Below are 23859 nucleotides of genomic sequence, written 5' to 3'. Positions count from 1 at the left end.
CCTGCCATGGGGTTCAGCCTCACCTTGAACCCCGAGTAATGGAGCCAGCCTTCTATGACTAAGACTTCTGAAACTTTGAGTCCTAAAATAAACTCTTCCTCCTTTATAATTGTGCTGGTCGGGTCCTTTAGTCACAGCAATGAAAAAGCTGACTAAAACATAGTATATAACTTGCTCCCTCCCTCTGCCCCCGTCTCTGGTTTATACTAAACACCTTTCCATACTGGTGTCCATAAATTTTCTACATTTCATGCAATTGTTGCATAGCAGTCCATCATGAATTTATCACAACTGGTATGCTGGGGTTGCTGCCAATTTTTCTCTTATAATCATGGAGTGTAAATATCCATTTACCTTTACATTCACCTTCATGCACATAATATTTCTATCAGTCATAGGCTGATGTCTGAAGTTTTAATAACACAAAGCTTTAAGGCAATGCCTTCAATTAGTGTGTTTCTATAAAACCTGTGCAAATTGGGAATTTTTAGAACAGAAAAGTCTCTTTGGTTAGGGTTCCCATTTCAGTTTTCCTTCACTTGTACCTGAAGTTTATTCTTTAATAACTTAAAAGTAAAAAGGCAATTAAAAGAACAATTTATTATCCAAATAATACTGTTACTCTAAGAAAAGTTACTGGAATTAAGAACTTACATATTTATACAGTAGTATATAGTATATTCATATATCTGAATGTTCTGTTAAGTATAACAACATAAAATGTATTTTTTTTTTTAACCAATCTATTATGTATTCAGACTGGAATTTGGTATCTCAGATGATCTTCTCAGACGTTCACCTGGCTTAACAAATGTCTGAACCTAATTACTACAACTGAAGGACCCACATAAAAACAAGGATTTCAGAGAATACATCCTAAATTATATCAACTCAATACATTTTGTATTATAATAACTAACTGAATCCTTGCAAAAAAAAAAAAAAAGTTAAAATCAGTAAAAGGGAAAAAGCCTTCATTGTCTTTAATTTCCAGGCAACCCCTGATATCTAGCAGGTTTTTTAAAAAACAAAACAAATTCAGATTTTTGGTCTCTAGCTAGACCTGCTAAAGAGATCCTCTGGGGGTGGAGTCTTTAATAACAAACAAAACAAAACAGAATACCTGCCCTGGTATCTTCTGAAGCTAACGGAAGTTTACTATCTCTGTACTAATCTTTACCTTTGCCTTCACTTAGTTTTCCAACCCATCCCATGTTCTCTCTTCTCCCTAGGAGGGAGCTTTTGAACCATTCTATTATAAAAAACCTTAAATGTTCCCTGTGACTGTTTGTCATGATATTGTTTTTCAGCTCCAAACCCAGCTTTTTCTACCTTGCTTTTCGACATAGGATTCCGCTTTGTAGGCTGGCTCCCACTTAGGTTCTGTCAACAGGGGACTCTAAAGGAGACAGAAGCTTAGAGGAAGAAGGGTCTTGCTTCTCCATTTCAGTTTCCTGTTTGCTTGTGGTTCTTGTAGGCATGGCTCTACCCAGATAGTGGCAGTATTCACGTAAGGTTTCCAGTTCTTTTCTGACTAGCTTTATCATGCCACCCTGAGATGTCAATAAGATATTGTTTCCTGTACTTTCCATTAGGTCTGAATTTTAGCTCCATGGGGTGCTTCTTTCAAGTTTCTGAATTTTAATAATTCTGAATTTTCATTGTTATTTTAGTTCTACGTATTTATGGGAACAGTATAATAATCTGATACATGTATACAATGCATAATCAAACCAGGTTAGTTAGAATTTCCATTTCAAACATTGTTTTAAAACATTTTTTGATTACTATTCAGCTTTTTTCAAAGATTTAACCTTGAATTTTCAATACCCACTTAATGTGCAGGAGGATTCACTTACTGGCAAGCAAAATTTAATTTGATTAGTATAAAATAGATTCTACTACTATCTCTGAACTCTTAATTTTATTACAGTAATTAAAAATTACAGTGGCATTAGCACTTTTTTTTTATTTTAAGAAAGCTGGTGTGCTATGATTTTATGGCAAGTTCACTAGCTACAGAGACACTATTTTGTAAATGGAGAGAGATAAGTGTTATGCTTTTCTTTACATACTGGTGTTCTTGTGCTATCATTGCAAAAGACAAGTGCCAGCTCTGCTACAAATTTACATGAATAAATCTTTGCAGTTTTATGGTGCATACAAGGCACCTGGGATCTTGTTAAAATGCACACTCCGATTCAGTAGGTCAGGAATGGGACCTGAGTCTATATTTCTTATAAACTCTCAGGAGACACCTATGTTGTTCCTAGACCACACTTTGAGTAACAAGGGTCTTTGAATTTAATTACAAAATGAGAAATATTTTCTGTACCTGGGATCTGGTATTAAATCATATTTATTCTACGTTGCAAAATTTAAAAATATTTTTTTATTACCATGTAATAAAACAGTACATATTTCTGAGGTATAATGTGGTATTTCAATATATGTATACAATGGGTATTGTCCAAATTATGGTAATTATTGTTTGCATCTCATTATAATTCAGAGTTTGGAGCCTTTAAATCCTCTCTTCTAGTTTGAATTTTAATATTTCTAACTATTTCCCTTTGTTCTCTTAGCCCTAAGGGTGGTGGCTGCTTCATAAAATTGCTGCATCAGAGATCTTTTTAACCTCTTAAGTAGCCAAGTTAACAATTCTTTGTATTAAATTCTCTCTGCTCAAAAAATGGATGCAGTTTCTGATTTTAGACTGGATCCTACTAATGCATTCCCTATCCAAGGAAAAGTTTATTATTTTACTTCTCAATTATTAAGGATGAGAATAGGAACTATGAATTATTCTAAGGGGCTGTGAGGAACAAATCTAATAATAAATCTACAGGGATAGACTAATACCTTATCCTATTCAAAATCATTTAAAAAACATGTACATGAAACATTTTTATTAAGGTGAGAAAATATATTTAAGTAAAAAAACAAAGGCTGACCAGGCATGGTGGTACATGCCTGTAATCCTAGTGACTTGGGAAGCTGAGGCAAGGCCAGCTTCAGCAACTTAGCAAGGCCCTAGTAACTTAGTGAGACCCTGTCTCAAAATAAAAAAAATAATAATAAAATAAAAAGGGCTGGGATGACTCAGTGGTTAAATGTTCCTGGGACCAATCCCTGGTAAGAAACAAACAAACAAAAAGAAAAGCTAGAAATTGTTCACAGAATAATCCCAAAGATGGAAAAAATATTAGGAAGGATAAACGCTAAAATAGAAAAGATGCTCATCTTGGATGGTAGGGTAATTTTATTTTCTTCTTCATGGTTTTAGATATATTTCCCAAAGTTTACACAGTGATTATTTTTATAAACAGGAAAGGAAAAAAAGTTATTTTCAATATTCAGATAAGAAAATTTAGGCATATAAATAGACATCTTATATCAGCCAATTGTGTTCTGGGGGTCACAAAAAGATCACTCACTCAGGATCATCCTGAAAATCCTGGGGTTCTGCCAACTCATCATATTCTGCTGCTGCATCTTTGCCAGCTAAAATGAGCTCTTTGGGAGGCACCACCACCTGGAGAACACAGACAGACCTGCTTCAGAAAGGAGCAATGTGGTGTTGCACACTCATACAACAGAACATGACAAGTATTATACTGCTCTAGACATTCAGAGGTGAACAGCAAGTTTCAGGACTTACATAGCATATACTACTTATACAGAGTTTAAAAACACTACTTAGGAATATGTGTATTTTCAATAAATAAGAATGAAGAAACTTATGGGAATGATACATTGATTGCTTACTTCTTCACTGGAGCTGAAGCAGGGATATCAACAGAGAGAACTGATTGCTTCAGTTATATCTTTAATGTTTCATTTCTTTTTTTTTCCTTTTAATTATTTTTTACTTTAATATTTCCTAAGGGGATACATTAGTACATGGTGTTTATTATACTATTTTTTGGTATATCTGAAATAGCTCAACAGTTTAAAAAAACATAAAAGAGAAACAGTAGTTCAATACAACATTTTTTGACAAGGGACAGAATATATTATGGTCATGCTGGCTTCAGACTTACCTATATGTAGCAATTAGGCCTCAACTTTGCTGTCTCAGAGTGTAATATAAACAATGCCAACCACATTTCTAATTATGGATATAAATGTAGCAGGGATGGTGTATAGAGAAACAGAGAGCGAGGGCATATATATTTTCAAGCTGGGTATCTGTATCAGGCACTCCACTCACTTCTATCTCTGTCCTAATTGGAATTGCTTATGAGTATTATTTTAAAAAAAAATGAAGCAAGGACAGGTAAGTGCCTCTCTGGAGGTGATGCTAGTAAGGAAATTACTAAAAGCAGAAGAAAAGGGATAAAGAAACTCTTTAGTAATATTATTTGAATAACAGCTAAAGATATAGGTATCCTTTCTACCAATTTTTGTTGAGTATCATGCTGAATTACAAATCAGTAATAAGTGATCTATAAAGAAAAATTCTTGTCCCCAAATTTCCAGTACTAGAAGAATCACTGAGTTGCAAAATATAAGGAAGTTGTATTTCATTCATTCAACTCACACTAATTTTTAAAGAGTCAAAAACATCATCTTAATATTTAGTAAGTTCTATGCACAATTTAAGTACATGAAATCTAGAAGAGACATCCCAGCTTTTAAAAGATGATGATATTTTATATGGGTCTTGAAGAATGAGTATGCATTAGACTGAGGCTGAAAGGGCATCTACCCTAGGGACATATGTAAGGAGGCATTCTATGTAAAATGAACAGTATATGCCATTCCCTAGTATGTAAGTTTATAAACTCACTGGATCTGCTTGGATCACAATCATTAATGTAGTAATATCTAGAGAATGCTAAATTTGAGAATCTGGAGGAAGGTCAGGCTGGTTGGATCACAATCATTAATGTAGTAATATCTAGAGAATGCTAAATTTGAGAATCTGGAGGAAGGTCAGGCTGGAAGAAAAGTAGTGATGTTATTATAGAGCTCTTCTGCTATGCCAAGGAATTTGGACTTCATTCTAAAGCCAGAAAGATGATAAATGATCAGCACGCTGTGCAGTTGGATTTTAGAAAGATCATCCTGGTGGCAATACAAATGATGGGCTGAAACAGAGGCGGGGTAGTGAGGTCAGGTGGTGAGGTCAGGTATAAAGTACTATCACAAATCAGGGCAGAAATCATGAGAGCTTCCAACAGAGCAGTGGCAATACGTTTGGAGATAAAGAAAAACAATTAGAAGGTGGAAATAGAAGTTGCTGACTAGATGTGGAAATGACACTGCAGAGTCTTTTAAGCCAGGTCAAATGAGGCTCCCACAGACAAAGTTAGGGTGTGTCAGGATGAGGCAAAACATTCCTACCTTAGCAGTGCTATTGATATCATCAGGATCCCCCTCCTCACACTCAAACAGAGTCACATGGGTAAGGTTTTCCACAGGATTCGTAAGAGTCAGAAGGACCTGGCTCTCCTGGAAGATGAGAAAAGCATCTCTCAGACATGTGCCACTACTGCCACCTATGTCCACTTTCTTAGCTGCTACACCAAGAATTTCACAAAATCATTCCAGTTCTCCTAAGCAATGAGACCTACCTATACCTCTACATTACTGCATTCTCTGTGTTAAGTGATCTCCATTCTATTATCTATATAGTAGGTTATGTTCTCTGGACCTGCTACTTCACTGAGGAAATGAAAGATTCCAGTTACTAGATCCAGAATTCTCAGGAATGTGTATTATCCACGCTCATCCCACCTAGATGGCCATTTAGAGACTAAAAAGAGGAGGACCTCATAAATAAAATATGGGAGCCACAGGCTAGCAAAATGTATTTAAAAAAATTTTTTTAGTTGTAGATGGACACAATACCTTTATTTATTTTTATGTGATGCTGAGCATCAAACCCAGTGCCTCATGCATGATAGGCAAGCATTCTATCACTGAGCCACAACCCCAGCCCTAGCAAGATGTATTAACACAGAAAAAAATAACACACCAAGACAATAAGACCCTTTTGAGACTTCTTGAACCATTGTGACTTACCTCTGTTTGCTATTCTCAAGATCAGCGAAATACTTTTTCAAATGAAGAGACTACATTTAAATGTTTTCATTAGCAGCATGAAAGGAAAGAGCTGTACAGATATTACAGAATATATTATAATTCACTGGAGAGAGAGAGACAGAGGTGTGTGAGAGAGGAGTGTGGGGGAAAAGGGTATACACCAGGACTTTAAGAGAAGGGCTACGGTAGAGAAGAAATTTAGTTGATTCCTGGTACAGATGTTTAGACACATGTAAGACCATGAAGCATCTCCAGGCTGGGAAGAGTGACAGATGCCTATGGGGTCCACCATCATCTTTCTTTCCCTCACTTACGATTCTATCTTTACAGAATGTGCATCTTGCTCCTTCTATATACATTCCGAAGTTGCTGCTGTTGAGAATCCCAGCTTAAAACAACTTAAAGTCTCAATCTTTATTATTCCAAACTGACTCCTTTTCTACACCTTGCTCACTGTATCCAACAGCAAACACACATGCACACATCAATAATCAGTCAATTCTTTCTGCTAATAAGTAAGGTACTAACCTTCATGTAGCGAAGGTTGGGAATTGACATGATTCTCACTTCTGGAATATAATTGCTATTGATGAATAGAAAAATGCATTAATGTTCACCAGAATCTCTTGAAATTATTATTACTTTTTAAAAAGGTAGTACAATAAATAAAGAATTTCTTATGTTAAATAGAAAATACAAGAGAAAAAAATTTTAAAGAATCTCAGATAAGACATGAAAACCCAACTGGTAGCAAGTGCTTTCTGAAATCTTAGGTACAGAGCCTATATGTACAGAGCTAGTTTATAGCCTATGTTGTATTTGTTTCATGACTGATATTTTCCTCATTAGATATATATTTTTTGATCTTATTTCATTTTTATAGTTCTAGAAGGTAACTGCTTATACAATCCAAATCTCATTTAATATGTTTTGAGGCTATAAAAACATATTCTTACAAGTACTGCACACTAACCAATTGTGCCACTGCAGCTCCTACAAAAACACATTCTTACCAAATACTTAAATAGCACTTGTATGTCAGGCCATGTTCTAAGCACTTTATAAGTACTGGTTAATGCAATCTTCACTGCAACTGCATGAGATGGGATTATCTCCACTATCAAATAAATAAATAAATAAACAAATAAATAAATAAATAAATAGATTGATTAATTGATTGACTGAAGAAACTGGGCATGGTAAATACCAGAATTCAAACTCCGGCAGTTTAATTCCAATGACCTTGCTTTTAATCACTATGTTTTATGCTGCCTTTCTGAATAAAACAAAAGAATATTGTGTATGCTTGTAATCCCAGTGGCATGGGAAGCTGAGGCAAGAGGATTAGGAGTTCAAGGTCAGCTTCAGCAATTTAGCAAGTCCCTAATAAGCAACTTAGTGAGACCTGGTCTTAAAATATAAAAAGGGCTGTGGTTCAGTGCCCCTGGGTTCAATCTCTTGATACCAAAATTTTCATTTATAAAATGAGGACAATAATGGCATTTATCTTTTGTGAAGAAAAGTTAAATAATATGTACAAAAAGTGTTTGCAATGAAACATGTAAATGTTAGCTGTGCATGTATATTAACATAAGACAAAATCTCCTGCAGCAACACTAAAAGTGAAAAAACCCACATCTTATAATCAAGGAAATAAGATATTTTAAATTCAAGCTACATATTTGTCATAGAAAACAGCAGGATTAATTGAGTAATTTAACTGAAATTCAAGGGTTCCCTAAAAAGAGTTTGGATTCAGTTGGTCTGAGGTATGTAAGCTAGGGAATCTGTATTAAGACTGCCAGGCGATTCTACTGTGATGATAGGAGGGGAAGAAAAAAAAAAGCACATTTTCTCAAAGCAACCTTAAGAAAGTGATGCTAAACATAGGCTACCATTCAGGGTTTCTGTATGAAATTAGTCTTAATTAAGAAAGGAGTTAATCCTAGAATTTACATGTGCCATTTTTGTAGTTCTCTTAATTCCTAACCAGTTATATATTAAATAAAGAGTAATTAGGAAAAAGAATATATATATATATATATATATATATATATATATATATATATATATATAATTTTATTTTTAAAACAACATATTTTTAAATGGTAGGTTAGAGTTATATGGCATGCAAGTAAAATAGCTTATATAATTCTTTTCAACAACCTCATGGGGAGGCATTACTCCCATTTCAGAGATGAGGGAAATAACTTTAGACAAATAGAGTGAGAGACCCCACACCTAACTCTCCTAACTTCCTAACTCACCAGTTAGTACTTCCCAATGTTTTTGTCCCCCCTTCCTTTTTTTTGTAGTATTGCAGACTGAAACCAGGGGTGCTCTACCACTGACTTATGGCCCCAGCTGCTTCTTCCTTTTCAGTTTTTCATTTTGAGACAGGGTCTTGCTAAATCGCCAAGGTTGGCCTCCAAGTTGAATCCTCCTGCCTCAGCCTCCTAAGTAGTTGGTATTACAGGTGTTTGCCACTGCATCCAGTCCAATGGCTTTTTAAAAAATTGCTGTATAATAATGTATTGTAGGAATGTATCTCAATTTAATAAGTAATTTCCTCATTGATGGCTAATCAGTCTGACACTGAAAATTGTTTCCAGTTTCTACCATTAAAATGCTACAATACATGCTAGCAATAGTGCATGCCTGTATTCCCAGCAGCTTGGGAGGCTGAGGCAGGAGGACCTGGAGTTCAGAGCCAGCCTCAGCAAAACCAAGGTACTTAGCAACTCAGTGAGACCCTGTCTGTAAATAAAGTACAAAATAGGGCTATGGATGTGGCTTGGTGGTCAAGTACCTCTGAGTTCAATCTCTGTTACCAAAAAAAAAAAAAAAAAGAGAGAGAGACTGTGCATCAACTTAAAAAAAAATATGCTACAATACATTTTTAGGATATAACTGTGTAAAATGAATCCTTATGTATTGCTTTTGCTTTTGTTTCTACAGAATAGATTCCTGAGATAGCACTGTTGGGTTAAAAAGTCTGTAATTTGTTTTGATATTCTCAGACCATTCTCCAAAAGGACTCTAGCAATTCATAATCCTATCAATAATGCATGTGAATAAATATTTACCTACATTCTCATGAGCATTAGATGCTGTTTTTAAATCCTTTCCAATCAAATCTTAGCATTTTTTCATATGTATCTTCTGGCCATTTTGAATTTCTCCTCATGCTGCCTGTTCAAACCCTTTACCCTTACAAACCATCTCACTACTTCTATTTTTATGTTGGAATTGGTGAAAATTCTACAAACCAGGGCTATTAACTTGTCACGAGAGCCAAATACTCTTTCCTGTTCTACTGTCTGTTAATTTTTTTTTTTTTTTTTTGGTACTGGGGATTGAACCCAGGGCCTCATGCATGTGAAGCAAGTACTCTACCAACTGAGCTATATCCCCAGCCCCTACTGTCTGTTAATTTTATCTTTTACAGCTCATGTTTCATTTTGCCAGTGTCAAAGGTGTTTCCTTAGTGGTTTCTTTCCTTGCTTGGAAGGAAATGCTTATTTTACATTTAGTCAATATTTTCATAATTTTTCAAAATATTTTTCTTATTTGATGGGTGATTTTTATTTACAAAATCTCCTTCCACTGACAAGCCTCAGTGAGTTAACACTACTTTAATCACTTTTATTCCACTCAAAATAAAATTAACATTGCTTCAGGCATACTCTTTAATTTGTTATACTTTATAATTTTTTAGTTTTTGAAAGTATTATCCCCAAACTTAGGTACTTTTTAATTTGTAAGGAATGAATAATGACTCTCCACCTAATAATCAACATACCACTCTGCCCCTCAAATTTCATAGAATGTAACTAAATTCAAAACTTGAACAGGAATGGAATGGTAACATTATTCTGATACAATTTTTCTATTTCTTTCATACTGAATAAAACCCAAAACCAAAATCAATACAAAACACCAACCCCAAATACTCACACAGCAACCAGTTGGATTTTGAATTTGATAGATGTTGGATTAAATTCCGGCTTGCTCAAATTATGTTCACATTTCTAGAAAGAAATATATCAGAGAAAAACAAGAATATACTTTGCTGATCCATAGAGCTGATAAATTCAGAAGGATGGCATTTAATAAGAATTTTCTTTTATTCTGCTGTAAGGCTATGTTTTGAAATACAGTGTATTCTATTGCTAACTGAAAATTATAAAAGACAAGTGATCACACTATCAAATACTATTATACCTTTATACTACTTAAAAACTACTGAAATCACTCATACATAGCAAGTAGTATTTACTGTATATGCTGAAAAATGTGCTCACTGGATTAAATGGATTTAAACATCACATAAACTTATAACATGGGTGTAAGTACTATAATGTTCCCACTTTACAGATGATTAAAATGGGACACAAGAAGCATAAATAACCTGTACAACCTCACAGAGCCAATAAGGTTGGAAAGTAAAATTTAAATCCAAGTAGCATAATTCTAGTAGTATAATCCCATGTTTCAAAATACCATAATGATTATTTACCACTTTTGTTGTCTTTTCTGGGCACTCTTCACTATCTCCTTAAAAAAAAGGTATTATATAAAACTGGTTCAATTTTTAAAAAAAATTTATTTATTCTAATTAGGTATACATGACAGCAGATTGTAATTCGATTCATTATACACAAAATGGAGCACAACTTTTCATTTCTCTGGTTATATGTTGTGGAGTGACTCTGTTTATTTAAAATCAATGTACATATTCTGCAGATATTAGGTAAATGCTTTATATATGCTCATTTGGTCAGGATTATAAAATTGTCCAAAGATTCCATATTCCTTAATGATTATTTATGTTTGTTCTCAGTTACTGATTATTTATGTCTATTTATGTAATTTTCTCAAACGTTACTTTATGTATTTTGAGTTTTATTTTATTTGGTACATACAAATGTAGTCTCTTGGGTGGGGTTGGGGCTCAGCGGTAGAGCACTCGCCTAACATGTGTGAGGCCCTGGGTTCGATCCTCAGCACCACATATAAATAAATAAAACAAAGGTATTGTGTCCACCTACAACTAAAAAAAAAAAAAAAAAAAAAAGTAGTCTCTTAGTTTCTTAGTGAACTAAATATTTTTTTTAATAAATTATCATTCTTTTATAAAAGTCTATAAAATATATCTTTTTCCATATATCTATAACTTCAACTTTTCTGAATTCTCAATGTTTGTGTTTCTTGTAATCAGCATAAAGATGAGTTGTTTCATTTTGTTCATTTTATTAGTGTGGTAATCTTTATCTTTTAATGGAAGCATTCAGTTTATTAGTATTAAATGTAAACAGTAAAATATCTGGTTTTTCATCTAACTACATGCTTTCTAACTGAACCACCAAGTTATAGGTTACTCTGCCTCTTATTTTCTTTAAAAAAAGGTTCTTCATTGTGGAAATTTTCGAACATACAAAAATAGAGTCAGTATCACAAATTCTTAGGTCCTTATCATCTAACTTCAACCATCACTACTTTGATACTCAATCTTGCTGCTTCTATTCTTTCATCTAACTCCTTATCCTTAATAGCTTTGCTTTGTGATGTCAGACATCATGACATTTGATCCATAAATATTCCAGTATCTCCCAAAGATAAAGTTATTTTTAAAAATAGCAATACTATTATTGTCTCTAAAACAAACCAAACCAAACCAAAAAAAAAGCAACAATTTTTTTTGGGGGGGGTACTGGGGATTGACCCAGGGGCACTTTACCACTAAGTGACATCCCCAGTCCATTTATATTTTAATTTTGAGACAGAGTCTTGCTAAGTTACTGAGGCTAGCCTTGAACTTTGATCCTTCTGCCTTAGCCTCCTGAGTAGCTTGAATAACAGATATGCACCATCACATCCGGTTAAAAAAGAACAATTCTTTAATAACATTAAAAACTCTGTTAGTGTTTAAATTTCTCCAAAGATTTCATACATTCTCTTTCATTTTTTCCTCTTTCCCTTCCTCTCAAGATCCCTTTTTTTCTCTTAATTTAAATCAGGATCTACATAAAGTCTGTGCAGTTTTTTTGGTTGCTCTTAATCAACAGCTGCATTATTTGGTAACATTAGCTCAGTATCCATATGTGGTTATTTAAATGAGCAAAAGATTTAATGTCTTAGTTGCATTATCATATTTCAAGTGTTCAGTCCATATGTGGATACCATGCTGGACTGTACAGATTCAGATGTTGTTTGTCCTATAGATTTCTAGAGCCTGAATTTTGCTCATTTTTCTTATTTTTTGCTCTCTTTTAAATTTCTTATTTTGTATTAGTGTTTTCCCCCATCTCTACCAGCCTAAAAGCTATACACTCTTTTAGGGATTAGCACTGTGCATTAAACCTTCAGATATTTCAGACTCCACATTTGTAAAGTAGGATAATTCTCTGTTTTCTGTATTTACCACATTGGTCAGATACCAATTCTATTTATTTCTGCTTTTCTCTTGTACAAATGCCAACTCTACAGAAAAGAATACTTACTCGGCAGCGCAGGGACCGTTTGATCAGAAGATGTTTGTGACGAGGATAGAGTTGTGAAGCACAAATTGGTTGGAAGTCAGGCTGTAAGAGGCGCTGCTGAAGGGTAGTCACTATCGTGAAAGGCAGAAACTAAGTTTAGTGACTTTAAAAATGTTTAGTTAGTGACTTTCAAAATCTGACTTATGTAGTCAGTAGTTACATGGAGCAATACTACCATTATAGATAGTGTTGTTCAAAAAACTACAATTCAGAAACTTGATAGACATTTTATAGTTCTTCAAATGATTACATCTATTTTATTTTCTATGTATAATTTTACCACTAACAACTAGTCTATTAAACATCTCAATCACCAGGCATATAAATAACAAAAAGTAAGTATGTGTATAATAGAAACAGTATAAAATTACCCTCTGTTAAATTTACTGGTCTTGTGTAATAGTCTTCAGGTAAAGGTTCCACTTCATCCACGGCTTGAGCTGGCTCAATCTTTATCTCTTTCTGGTCCTCTCCTTCTTTAAGGCTAAAAGATAAGAGATTAATTTCCCAAGGATCCATATGATCATCCTCCAAGTTGTATCAATATTTGACATATTCTTCTATTGTAGAATATTCATTAGTTTTGATCTTTTCTTTTTTTGGTACTGGGCATTGAATCCAGGGTGCTTAACCATTGAGCCACATCTCCAGCCCTTTTTATATTTTATTTAGATACAGCATTTTGCTGAATTGCTTACGGCCTCACCAAGTTGCTGAGACTGGCTTTAAACTCATGATCCACCTACCTTAGCCTCTTGAGCCGCTGGAATTACAGGCCTGTGCCACCACATCTGGTTTTGTTTTGTTTTTTTTCCTAAGTATGAAAATCTCTTTCCCCATTGACATATATCCTTTTTCTCTTTTTGGGGGCACACCTGCAGTGACTCAGGGGAATGAGGCAGGAGGATCACAAGTTCAAAACCAGCCTCAGTAACGTGATATACTAAGCAACCCAGTGAGACCCTGTCTCTAAATAAAATACAAAATAGGGCTAGGAATGTGGTGCAGTGGTTGAGTACTCCTGAGTTCAATCCCTGGTACCCGCCATGGCCTGGCAAAAAAAAAAAAAAAAAGTTCCTTAAATATTAATTTTGATACCTGCTTTTCTTTTCAAAATCTAATGTTCAAACTTACGAAAGTCCAGCAAGGGTACTGATGGACGCACCAGCTCGGGGTCGCTGAAGCCTGGTTCCAAGACCATATTTGTCCTAAACAAAATTCAAAAATCCCTATTAGAAAATCCATTTATACATTGTATTCACTGAAACAAAGAATTTGGGGTGGGACAGCATGAGAAGCTTAGGGAAATAAGCAAACACAAAACAAAACCCAAAAACTAATTTAAAAGCTGCTTTTAAAGATGGTGATTTGTAAATCCACACCATTATTCTATTCCTAAAATAATAAAAGCACCAAAATGGAGACTGAAACTACATTAATACCAGTAAAAGTGAATTAAATGTGAGTTTTTGCTATTAAGCTAAAAAATCTAAGCTGTGGCTCAGGCAAGAACTATGTGGAGTGTCTAAAACAGGTGATGAATTTCGTCCTGGAACACCAGTGACCATCTGCTAACTTCTTCAGGGTTAGCAAGAATTATAAAAGAGAACTTACCACTACATGAATAGTATGTTGCTGTAGAGCCCCCAAATAGCAGCAGGTTGCAACAGAGACAAAAAAATGCAGCATAAGATAGAAGCAAACTCATACAGCAGGCAGGTATATGGGAAAGTTGGAAGGATAATGCATTTTATTCAAATTCCTCTCCTAAAATATATAGTACCACATGTGCTGATTATACCTTTGGACTTGAAAAAAATCTGGCTGCTTTGCAAGTGTCAATGTTTTATTAAATTCCAATCTAAATATTTTCATATGAACCTTACCAATCTTTAGGGTTTTAATGGCTTAACTCATTCTCATGTCGATACAGTATGACAAGTTACTTCATCCTGCCAGCTCTCATTATGTCAAGTGTAAAATGGGGATACATTATCTGTCCCACAAGATTGTCGTGAGGATTAAATAAAATAATACAAACAGAGTGCTAAGCATGTGCTTGACACATCATTGACATTCAATAATACAAACAAAGTGCTTAGCACAGTGCTTGACACATCACTGACATTCAATAAATGTTCTTTATTGAATGTCAATCTGTTGGGTCTCAAGCAAGCACAAAGAAACCAAATTATTCCATAAAAGCAAATAAAACTTGGGGGACAACAACAAAAACTCAAAACTTTCATCTCTTGCTTCTGCCTACTAGTATAAAAACTGATTAAAGAATAACTTCCATAAATAATTCCTATAAAAAATTGCATGTGTATCTATTACTATTTAACCACTCAAATGCACTGTGTAAAAGTCAGTGTTTCTGATTTTGGAGAAATATGGGAAGGTATCAAATAAATAAATAAATAAATGAATAAATAAATAAATAACTATAGAGTTGGGAAACTACTACTATCAGGGTGTCAAAGGTAGGCTATACGGGTAATCTCAATAAAATCTACCACTTGCCCACCTTCTTCTTCTCAGACTTTCTCGAATACACAAAAGTTGCAAGTAGAGTTAGGTGGTGCCTATAAAATTAAATAGTAGCCTTTTGAGGGGAAATATTCAAAAGATAGAAGTAATGGTGAAAAAAACACAAATGTCCTTTGGGCTCAAACGTCTGCTACCCAACACTCAGGAATCTAGGACAATGGCCACTTTTTGAAATGTTATGTTCCACAAGTTTTGCAATGTCCATTTTTTTGGTACCAAATCCTCACCGAAAAAGCCAGAGGCATATAGTTTCTACGTCGTGCCAATTTCTTGCGATCTCGCTCAACCTTCTCTTTCTGAGCAAGCTGCTGGTAATATTCAATCAATTTGTTCATCTGTAATAAATCAAAGACTTAGTATTTGTTTTGCAAAAAAAGCTAACAGGAAATATACAAAATAGATAAACCACATCGACTTGTTACATAATCAGTATAGAGAAGACAAATTAGTTAAGATGGGCAAGTATGTGCTTTTTTTTTAAAGAGAATTTCTTCATTACATGATCTGCTTTTAGAATCGAAATGAAACCTTCAAGTTCAACCACAGAAAGAAACGGGCAATAAAAAGACTTGAAAATTTCAGGTTCTTTTTTTCATTGTTGTTTTATTTTACGGCTTATTTCTTCTTCCAATTGCTCCTATTTTTTCCTGCATGAATCATTTATTTCCAAGAACATGACATTTCATATTCTATTTTATACTCCTCCATCATACTCTTTTACTTTTAAAGTATTTTAATCATAAAGCAGCATACATTATTTACAAACAGTTCAAATAATATATAAACATAAATAAACCATAAAACTTCTCTTTCATCTCTGTGTGCCTAAGTTGACCTCTTTACTCAGTTATCCACTACTATCAGTTTAGATATCATTCTCATACACTAGAGACATAGCACATTATATTTTGCATAATTTCAAAACACCTGTGTATAGACATACAACTTGAATTTCCATGTAAAAGGGAATGAAAATTATAACATTCTTTTTCACTGCAAATATCCTGAACTTTCTATCCAGTACAAATACATTGGGTTCATCTTTCTATCCAGTGCAAATAGATCAATGTCATTTTTTTAAAAAGGTTGTAACTTATTGGAAAGAGATACCCTACAAGGTATTTAACCAATTCCTACAACTGAATCAACTAGACTTATGGTGCCCACGACTGGACTCTGAATTCAGCAGTAACTACTTTTTAGGAACACTAATCTGATCCTGTTATCTCCTCCATGCTTAAAAGCACTTAATAGTTTCTCAAACTCCTTAATTTGGTCCACATGTATGTCCTGCATGGTCAGACCCTAAATTCCTCTTTGTTGTGACTATGCTCCACTCTAGTGACACTCCCTTTCTTACCTACCATATGTTTTGCTTCCTTCACTTACAAGATCTTTGCATATGTTGTTTCTCTGCCTTACATTCTTTCCCCTCTGTGCCTGTTGTCCTCAATTCTTAGTGGATGTCCCTCACCCCTTCACATGTTCACATGGCACAATTTCTCTCCTTCACATTACTTACCATGGTTTTCTCTTTATCTGGAATTATCTGAATGATTGATTTGACTCCCCCCCCCCCCCATTAGACTTAATCTCTATGAAAGTAGGGACCATATATCCTATAATTCAATATAGTCCTTGGCATATAGTTATTCACTTTTTGTGTCTGAAATGTGTGTGTGCGTGCGCGTATGCATACATGTAAGCATTTCTATAATTCATGCAAGAATCCAAGAAGTATATACAGCCAGGAGCTCAAGAAATCTATATCAACCTACACTAATATTATAATAGTACAAAAAAGAAAACCCATTTCCCCACACTTTGACCCAGGATATTTTCATATTTCTAATTTTTGCTGATATTATACATGAATAATTACTGTTTAATTTGTACTGACAGGACACTTCATTTCTATAGCAGTTCATTACCCTACTCATACTGTTCTAATTCAAGAGGATTACAAAAAAAATCAGGTATAATACACAGATCAATTCACTACAAATTGCTAAAGGATGCTCAAGTCATGATCCTATAAGCAATCACTACTGAGACCAAAGGTATTTTCTAAATCTGTAGTGTTTCCAGTGGTTGAAATATCTACATGTTTATATTTCCAAAAATATTTGATAACAAATGAAACTTTAACTCACTGGTGGGTATGTGAAGAAAAGAAAAAATGCTATCTTTCCTTTTTTGGACATATAACTCAAACACAGAACTAAAACTATATCTAGATGTTTCCGTTAACTTCTAAAAGAAGTGAGATTGTGATTTAATGTCTTACAACGAGAAGCATTTTCTATGTGTAAAACATAACAAAATAGACATCATGGACTTCTAGGCATAGGTCATATGCACCGATAAAATGGAAGATGTTTAGTCTTTTATTCTATATTTTCTTATTTCATTTTTTTTTTGTCATATGACCCTTTACTTACCCGTTGTGTGTGAGGATTTTCTGGTTCCTGCCAACCACCACTAGCTAGAAAATAAAGAAACATTAAATGAGACTTTCATTATTTGACCATTTTCATAAAAATAGGTCATTTGTAGGCCATAAAATGAAACTTAAAGACAAGGTCCAAGAATTTCCCAGAAAGAATTCTATAAATTTTATAGACCAGCATGCTCAGAATAACATTTTTTTTCTTTAGCTATAATGATGCTGATAATGCCCACCTCTTTCATTCCTACAGCACGCACAGCCTCCACAGTAGGCATTTGAAAAGTATTAAATTTCTTTCTATTCCCATAATAACCTAAGGAAGGGACTCTTATAACTAGTTTCATTTTTGCAGATAGAAAACTGAGGCTGATTAAATAACTTGTTTAAAGTCATATGGATAGTAAATGGTAGTCTTAGGCTTAAACTGAAGCAAGCAGCCTAATCCAGAGACCCAGTTATTATCTGCATTATTATACAGATTCTATATTCTATTACTTTCAAGTTATAAAAAAATAGATTACTCAAGAGAATTGAAAATAAAATCATAATGAAAAATTTCAACTAATGATGCTGAAACAATTGAATAACCACATATAAAATAAAGAAAAAAGAATCTGAATGCTTACCTCACAACATGTACAAAACTTATCCTGAAAATAACAAGAACTTTAACTCTAAGAGCTAAAACTAACATGTAGAAAGCACAGAAGTAAATCTTAGTGACAGTGGATAAAATTTTTAACAGGACACAGCACAAAGTATAAAATAAAAAAAAAAAACTGATAAACTAGACATCACTGAATTTATAATCTTATGTTCTTCAATAGACAATGCTGAAAAAATATAAAGGCACACTACAGACTGGGGAGCTTTAGAAGATATTTCTAAAATGCATATATGACAAAGAACTTATATCCAGAATATGCAACTCTTACAACTCAACACAAAGACAAAAAAAAAAAAAAAAAAGAAAAAGATCTGTTAAAAAATGAGCAAAAGATTTCTAACAAATTCACTAAATATGCTAAATAGATAGCATATAAACACATAAAGAAAACACAAACTAAAGTCACAATGAAGAATCACTATTCAAGTGCCAGAATGGTTAAAATGAAGAAAACAAAAGCGTCAAGAATTGTCAAGGAATTAAAACTCTCCTATTTTACTGATTAGTATCCAAAACTGCACAGACACTTTGTTAAATAGTTTGGCAGTTTCTAGTTAAAGTTAAGCTACAATTACCCCATGACCCAGCAATTCCACTTCTAGGTATTTTCTCAATTAAAAAAATAAAATAAAACATATACCTACACAAAGATTTGTAAGCAAATGTTCACAGCAGCTTTTCTCATTTAAGCCCAAATTGCCAAACGACCCACATTCATCAAATGAAGAATGGATAAACAATCTGTGTTATAGCCAAACAAGAGGAACAATAAAAAAGAAATCTTATGAAGCAAAAATATGAACCTCAAAATATTATTCTGAAGTGAAAGATGCCAGATACAAAGGACTATGGACTATAAGACACCAATTATATAAGCTTCTAGGAAAGGTAAAAACATAGTGATAGAAAGCATATCAGCCAGGTGTGGTGGTGCATGCCTGTAATCCCAGCGGCTCAGGGGCTGAGGCAGGAGAATGGTAAGTTCGAGGCTAGCCTCAGCTACTAAGTGAGGCCCTAAGCAACTTAGCAAGAGACCCTGTCTCAAAAAATAAAAACAGCTGGGTATGTGGCTCAGTGGTTAATCTCCAATAAGAAGGGGGAAAAAAAAGAAAAGAAAGTGTATCAGGGTAGTCAGGGACCAATGATGTGGAAAAGGAACTGATTAAAGGAACTAGAGGAAATGGTGTGTATCGTCATTATGGTGGTGGTTATGACTACATATTTATTAAGCAGAACAGATTTCTACACTTAAAATTGGTAAACTTCATTATATGTAATTATCTCAAGACTAAATAAAAATAAAGTATAATGAAATATGATTTCACACTCTAAGTTTGGAAAAAACTTTAAAGAGCCCTAAATTGGTAAGAGCAACTCAGTGAGACTCTGTCTCTAAATGTAATACAGAAAAAGGATTGGGGATGTGGCTTAGTGGTATAGTGCCCAAGTTCAATCCTTGGTACCAAAAAAAAAAAAAAAAAAAAAAAAAGCAAAAACAAAAAAATTCCCCAAAACCTGGTACAGCATTTTGGAGAACAAAGAAAGTTCACATCTTCTGATGGGCAATTTTACTTCCAGTTATGGCAGAAAAATGCTTCTTTTTGTACCTGATAAACACATACATATTTTTCTAGCAGCACTGTTTTCAACAGCAAAAAACTGCAATATCCTAAATGTTCATTGAAAACAACTGAATAAAGAATACTGTGGTAAGTCATGTGCAAATCAATCATGTAGGAGAAACAATGTTGAGGAAAAAATGTGGTAGCAGTACCTATACAGTATATTTCTCCTTGCTTAAAATTAAAAAATACTATTTGTTAGTGGCTACATACAGATTCAGAGAAGTATAAAGACAAGCATGGACACTAGCAAACACAGAATTCAGGATTGAGATTATTTCCTGGAGAGGAAGATGAGGCAGAGAGGAAGAGGAATAAAGTAGGGGAAAGGTTACAAGAGGTCTTAAAACTGCTTTGGTTATGTTTCATTTCCTAGGCTGGATAAGTACACAAATACTCTATATTTAAAAATAATTTCTCCCCCCCCCCCCAACAAAAAGGACTTTTAAATACCTTGCTGATGGTAGCATTTTACTCTTTTGCAAAAAATGGTTGAAATAACACCTTGTAGCACAATATTCATATTTTAGAGGCTGTCTTACCCAAGGCAGTCATGAAAAATATTTTTAAAAGTCGGTACAGTGGTGCTTGCCTGTATTCTCAGTGGCTCAGGAGGCTAAGACACGAGATCCCGAGTTCAAAGCCAGCCTCGGCAACTTAGCGAGGCCCTAAGCAACCTAGGGAGACTCTGTCTCAAAAATAAAAAGGGCTGGGGATGTGGTTCAGTGGTTAAGTAACCCTGGGTTTAATCCCTGGTCAAAAAAAAATCCATATGTTTTAGCTACTTGCTTCTTCAGAACTAGTAATTTCTTCTAAACAGCAATTTGACAAGACTACTATATGATGTCATTATAAATTTTTCTCTGTACATTAAAGAGAAGTACTTAAAAATAATCAAATAAATAAAAGTGGTTTTAGGGCTTCTTAGGCACCAATGACATCATGGAGGAAATGAAATTATCTATACTATTTAAGAGTTCTGAGTATTCAATTATCACTTCTAGATACTCCAGAAGAGATAGGTTTCTAGAAGTCATCATAAGTTTTAAGTTCTGAAATAAAAATTCTCCAATACTTAATGGCTCATAATATAAAAGGCTAATATAAAACATTCACTTACAGAGTAACAAACTGAGACATCTATCTGGATTTCTGGGTGTTTCTTTTACTTGAAAACAAGAAAAATAGCTGGATCATATATCACAGACTATAAATGAATAACCAAAAATGTGGAACCATTATAAATAAATAATGAAAAGTCAGAAGGACAATGGGCAAAGATTATGAACAGCAACTCTCATAAATGGAAATAAAAATGTTCAATAAATATGTCAAAGGTTCAAGTTCATTAATGCTCATGAAATGCAAATTAAAACTTCCTTTCTTTGTGTACTGAGGATTGAATTCAGGGGCACTTGACCACTGAGCCACATCCACAGCCCTATTTGTATTTTATTTAGAGACAGGGTCTCTCTGAATTGCTTAGTGCCTCACTAAGTTGCTGAGGCTGGCTTTGAACTCGGGATCCTCCAGTCTCAGCCTCCTGAGCCGCTGGGATTACAGGCATGAAGCACCACGCCCCACTAAAACTTCCTTTATTTGGCAAAATTTTTTAAATTTGGTTATATAAAGTGTTGGCTACAAAAAGGAAAAATGGTTCTCCCATACACTTCCATCTTGGCGAACAGTCTGACAACATCTATAAAAGTTTTAAATTGCTTTTATTTCTTCTGCTTGGCAATTCCATATCCAAGTACCCATCCTGGAGTATCCAAACATGTTTAAAAAAAAAAAAAAGAGTCACACACGGATGAATACAGAGCTGACAGTTGCATTTTATGAACTCATGTTCAAGTCCACTTCACTCACCTACAGATTTGTCTGCCATGCCCACATCTCTAGATGTCCAGCGACAAAATCCACAGGCCAAGTAATAGGCTTTCTTCATGGTAGTTTTGGCTGGGTCATCTGGGAGCTGTGTGGAGATGCTTGTTGCCCGGGTGGATAGTGTGTGCATGCAGCCAGGACAGTCAAAGCAGTTGGCACATCTGCAATGTGACAAACACAACCATTTGTTCATTCAACAAATATTTATCAAACCATGTACCAGACACTGTTCTACATGTTAGGAATTCAATAGAGTACATGTTCAATTTGGAATATCTCCCAAGAAAAAAGATAAAAAATTATTCCTGGGGCCTGTTTTCAACTTTAGCATTTTGAAAGAATTATATATTATTTTAAAAAATGTATGCAATTATCACCAAAGCTTTTGAAGAATTAGAACCGGATCCAACCCTGCTCCAGAGAGGAAATCACTGTTAACAGGTAGAATTCATTATTTCAGAATCTTTTTATGCTTAGCAGGTTACAAAGATTTCTAAGGGAAAGACAACTGTCACAGCAAAAGCCTTGAAAGGAGAGCCCAATTATATGATGGAAAACAGAGTCAACAGCTCAAAGAGCTGTGAAACTGGATTTAGAAAATAAGGGTTTGATTGCTGTGCCAGAGAGCTGAAACAGAAACCAAACAATGCCACTAAACTGCAAGGATTCAGAAACAGTATGCTTTCAGTGTTTTTTCTTCTCAGATGCTATTCTTCCTAGCCTCAGCCAAGATTTTCCTTCTAGGGGTCCTGTGCCTTGCTGCTTTTAACCTTCCCACCACCTGAGATTACCAATACCACCAGTCTTGTATCACTTCCATTATCTGCAACACTTTGCCATCTGTATATTATCCTTAGGTAAGTATAATAGTATCCACCTCACAGAGATCCTCTGAGTATGAAATGATAAAATTAACATGTGGGAAGCAAACAAAACAGCATCTGGTTATCAGGAGCTCTTTCTTGGGGCAGGAAAAATAAATAACACATCCACAAAGATATAGAAGTGTGACAGGTAGCAAAAGGACTTTCATGCCAAACTAAAAACTATCATCCAGTAGCAATGAGCAGGTCTAGCAGCCAGATCTTGGTTTCTAATACTATTCTCCAATAAAAGGAACCAAAGTTCCTTTGAGAAATGGCCAATTATAAGACAGACACAGAAAAATACATGAGACAAGCATGGAGTATTTTGTAGTACTAGTAATAAAGCACTCAGACTAGTGAACAGAACACTTCCCCCTAACTACCATTATAGGGGTATGTCGAAGGAATACAGAAGTAAACTGAAAGAGCTCCATGGCCAAAGCTGGAACAACATGGGCAAAATAAATAAACAAACAAACAAGCAAAAATATAAATAAAGCAGTACTGGATTATAATCCAAGGTATAAAATAAATATTCATGAGCTCAAAGTGAAATATGATTTACATGATAAATAAATAAATAGAGAAGAGATAAATCTTTCATGCAAAATAAATTTTAAATATTTTATTATTTATTTATTTATTTTTAATTTTAAATATTTTATGCAGAAAGCTTTTAAGAAGGGGGAAATTTCCCACTAAGTGTGTGGGCTATGATGTGATTTTTTTTATTCGAAGGAGTAAAGAAAAGGAGGGGAAAAAAGACTAGCCTTACAGTTGAGAAACCTGACAACACTAGCTCATGCCAGGTAAGTGAGGTTAACATCCAGAGAGATAAATCATATGGACAGTTAATTCATCCTTGATCCGATGTGATGAGAGATGGCACTTTATCTCTGTGGTCCTCTTCCCTCCCTAAAACATATCCCTCAGTCTGGCGAGGAAAATATCACACAAATTTTAATTGAGGTACAGTCTATAAAGTTCTCCAGTACTCCTCAAAATTCCTAATGTCATCAGATTTAAAGTCTAAAAAACTGTCAGTCAAGAGAAGTCCAAGGATATATGACTAATATAATGTGGTTTCCTAACAACAGGGGAGACTGGGTTGGAGGTGACAAAGAATTCTCTGTACTATCTTTACAATAATTCTTAAATCTGCAACTGTTCTAAAATAGAAAGTTTATTAAAAAAAATCAAAGGGCATTTGATCTGAGGCAGTGAT

General features: G+C 34.4%; 1 protein-coding gene across 1 annotated transcript in view; it reads right to left on the bottom strand.

Moving 5' to 3' along the window:
* Positions 1 to 23859, bottom strand: part of Dctn4 (dynactin subunit 4) — a 30424-nt gene that overhangs the window by 3230 nt on the left and 3335 nt on the right. Inside the window, exons 3-12 of the mRNA XM_027949300.3 lie at positions 21751 to 21929; positions 17585 to 17628; positions 15371 to 15478; positions 13728 to 13801; positions 12965 to 13077; positions 12555 to 12664; positions 10009 to 10082; positions 6580 to 6634; positions 5350 to 5457; positions 3438 to 3535 (exon numbers count right to left, since the gene is read on the bottom strand). Coding sequence (XP_027805101.1) covers positions 3438 to 3535; positions 5350 to 5457; positions 6580 to 6634; positions 10009 to 10082; positions 12555 to 12664; positions 12965 to 13077; positions 13728 to 13801; positions 15371 to 15478; positions 17585 to 17628; positions 21751 to 21929 — 963 coding nt within the window. The remainder of the gene's footprint in view (positions 1 to 3437; positions 3536 to 5349; positions 5458 to 6579; positions 6635 to 10008; positions 10083 to 12554; positions 12665 to 12964; positions 13078 to 13727; positions 13802 to 15370; positions 15479 to 17584; positions 17629 to 21750; positions 21930 to 23859) is intronic.

Source organism: Marmota flaviventris, chromosome 5 (assembly GCF_047511675.1).
Source record: "Marmota flaviventris isolate mMarFla1 chromosome 5, mMarFla1.hap1, whole genome shotgun sequence".
NCBI lineage: Eukaryota > Metazoa > Chordata > Mammalia > Rodentia > Sciuridae > Marmota > Marmota flaviventris.
The sequence above is the reverse complement of the archived record's forward strand: the minus strand, read 5'-3'. Positions and strand labels throughout refer to the sequence as shown.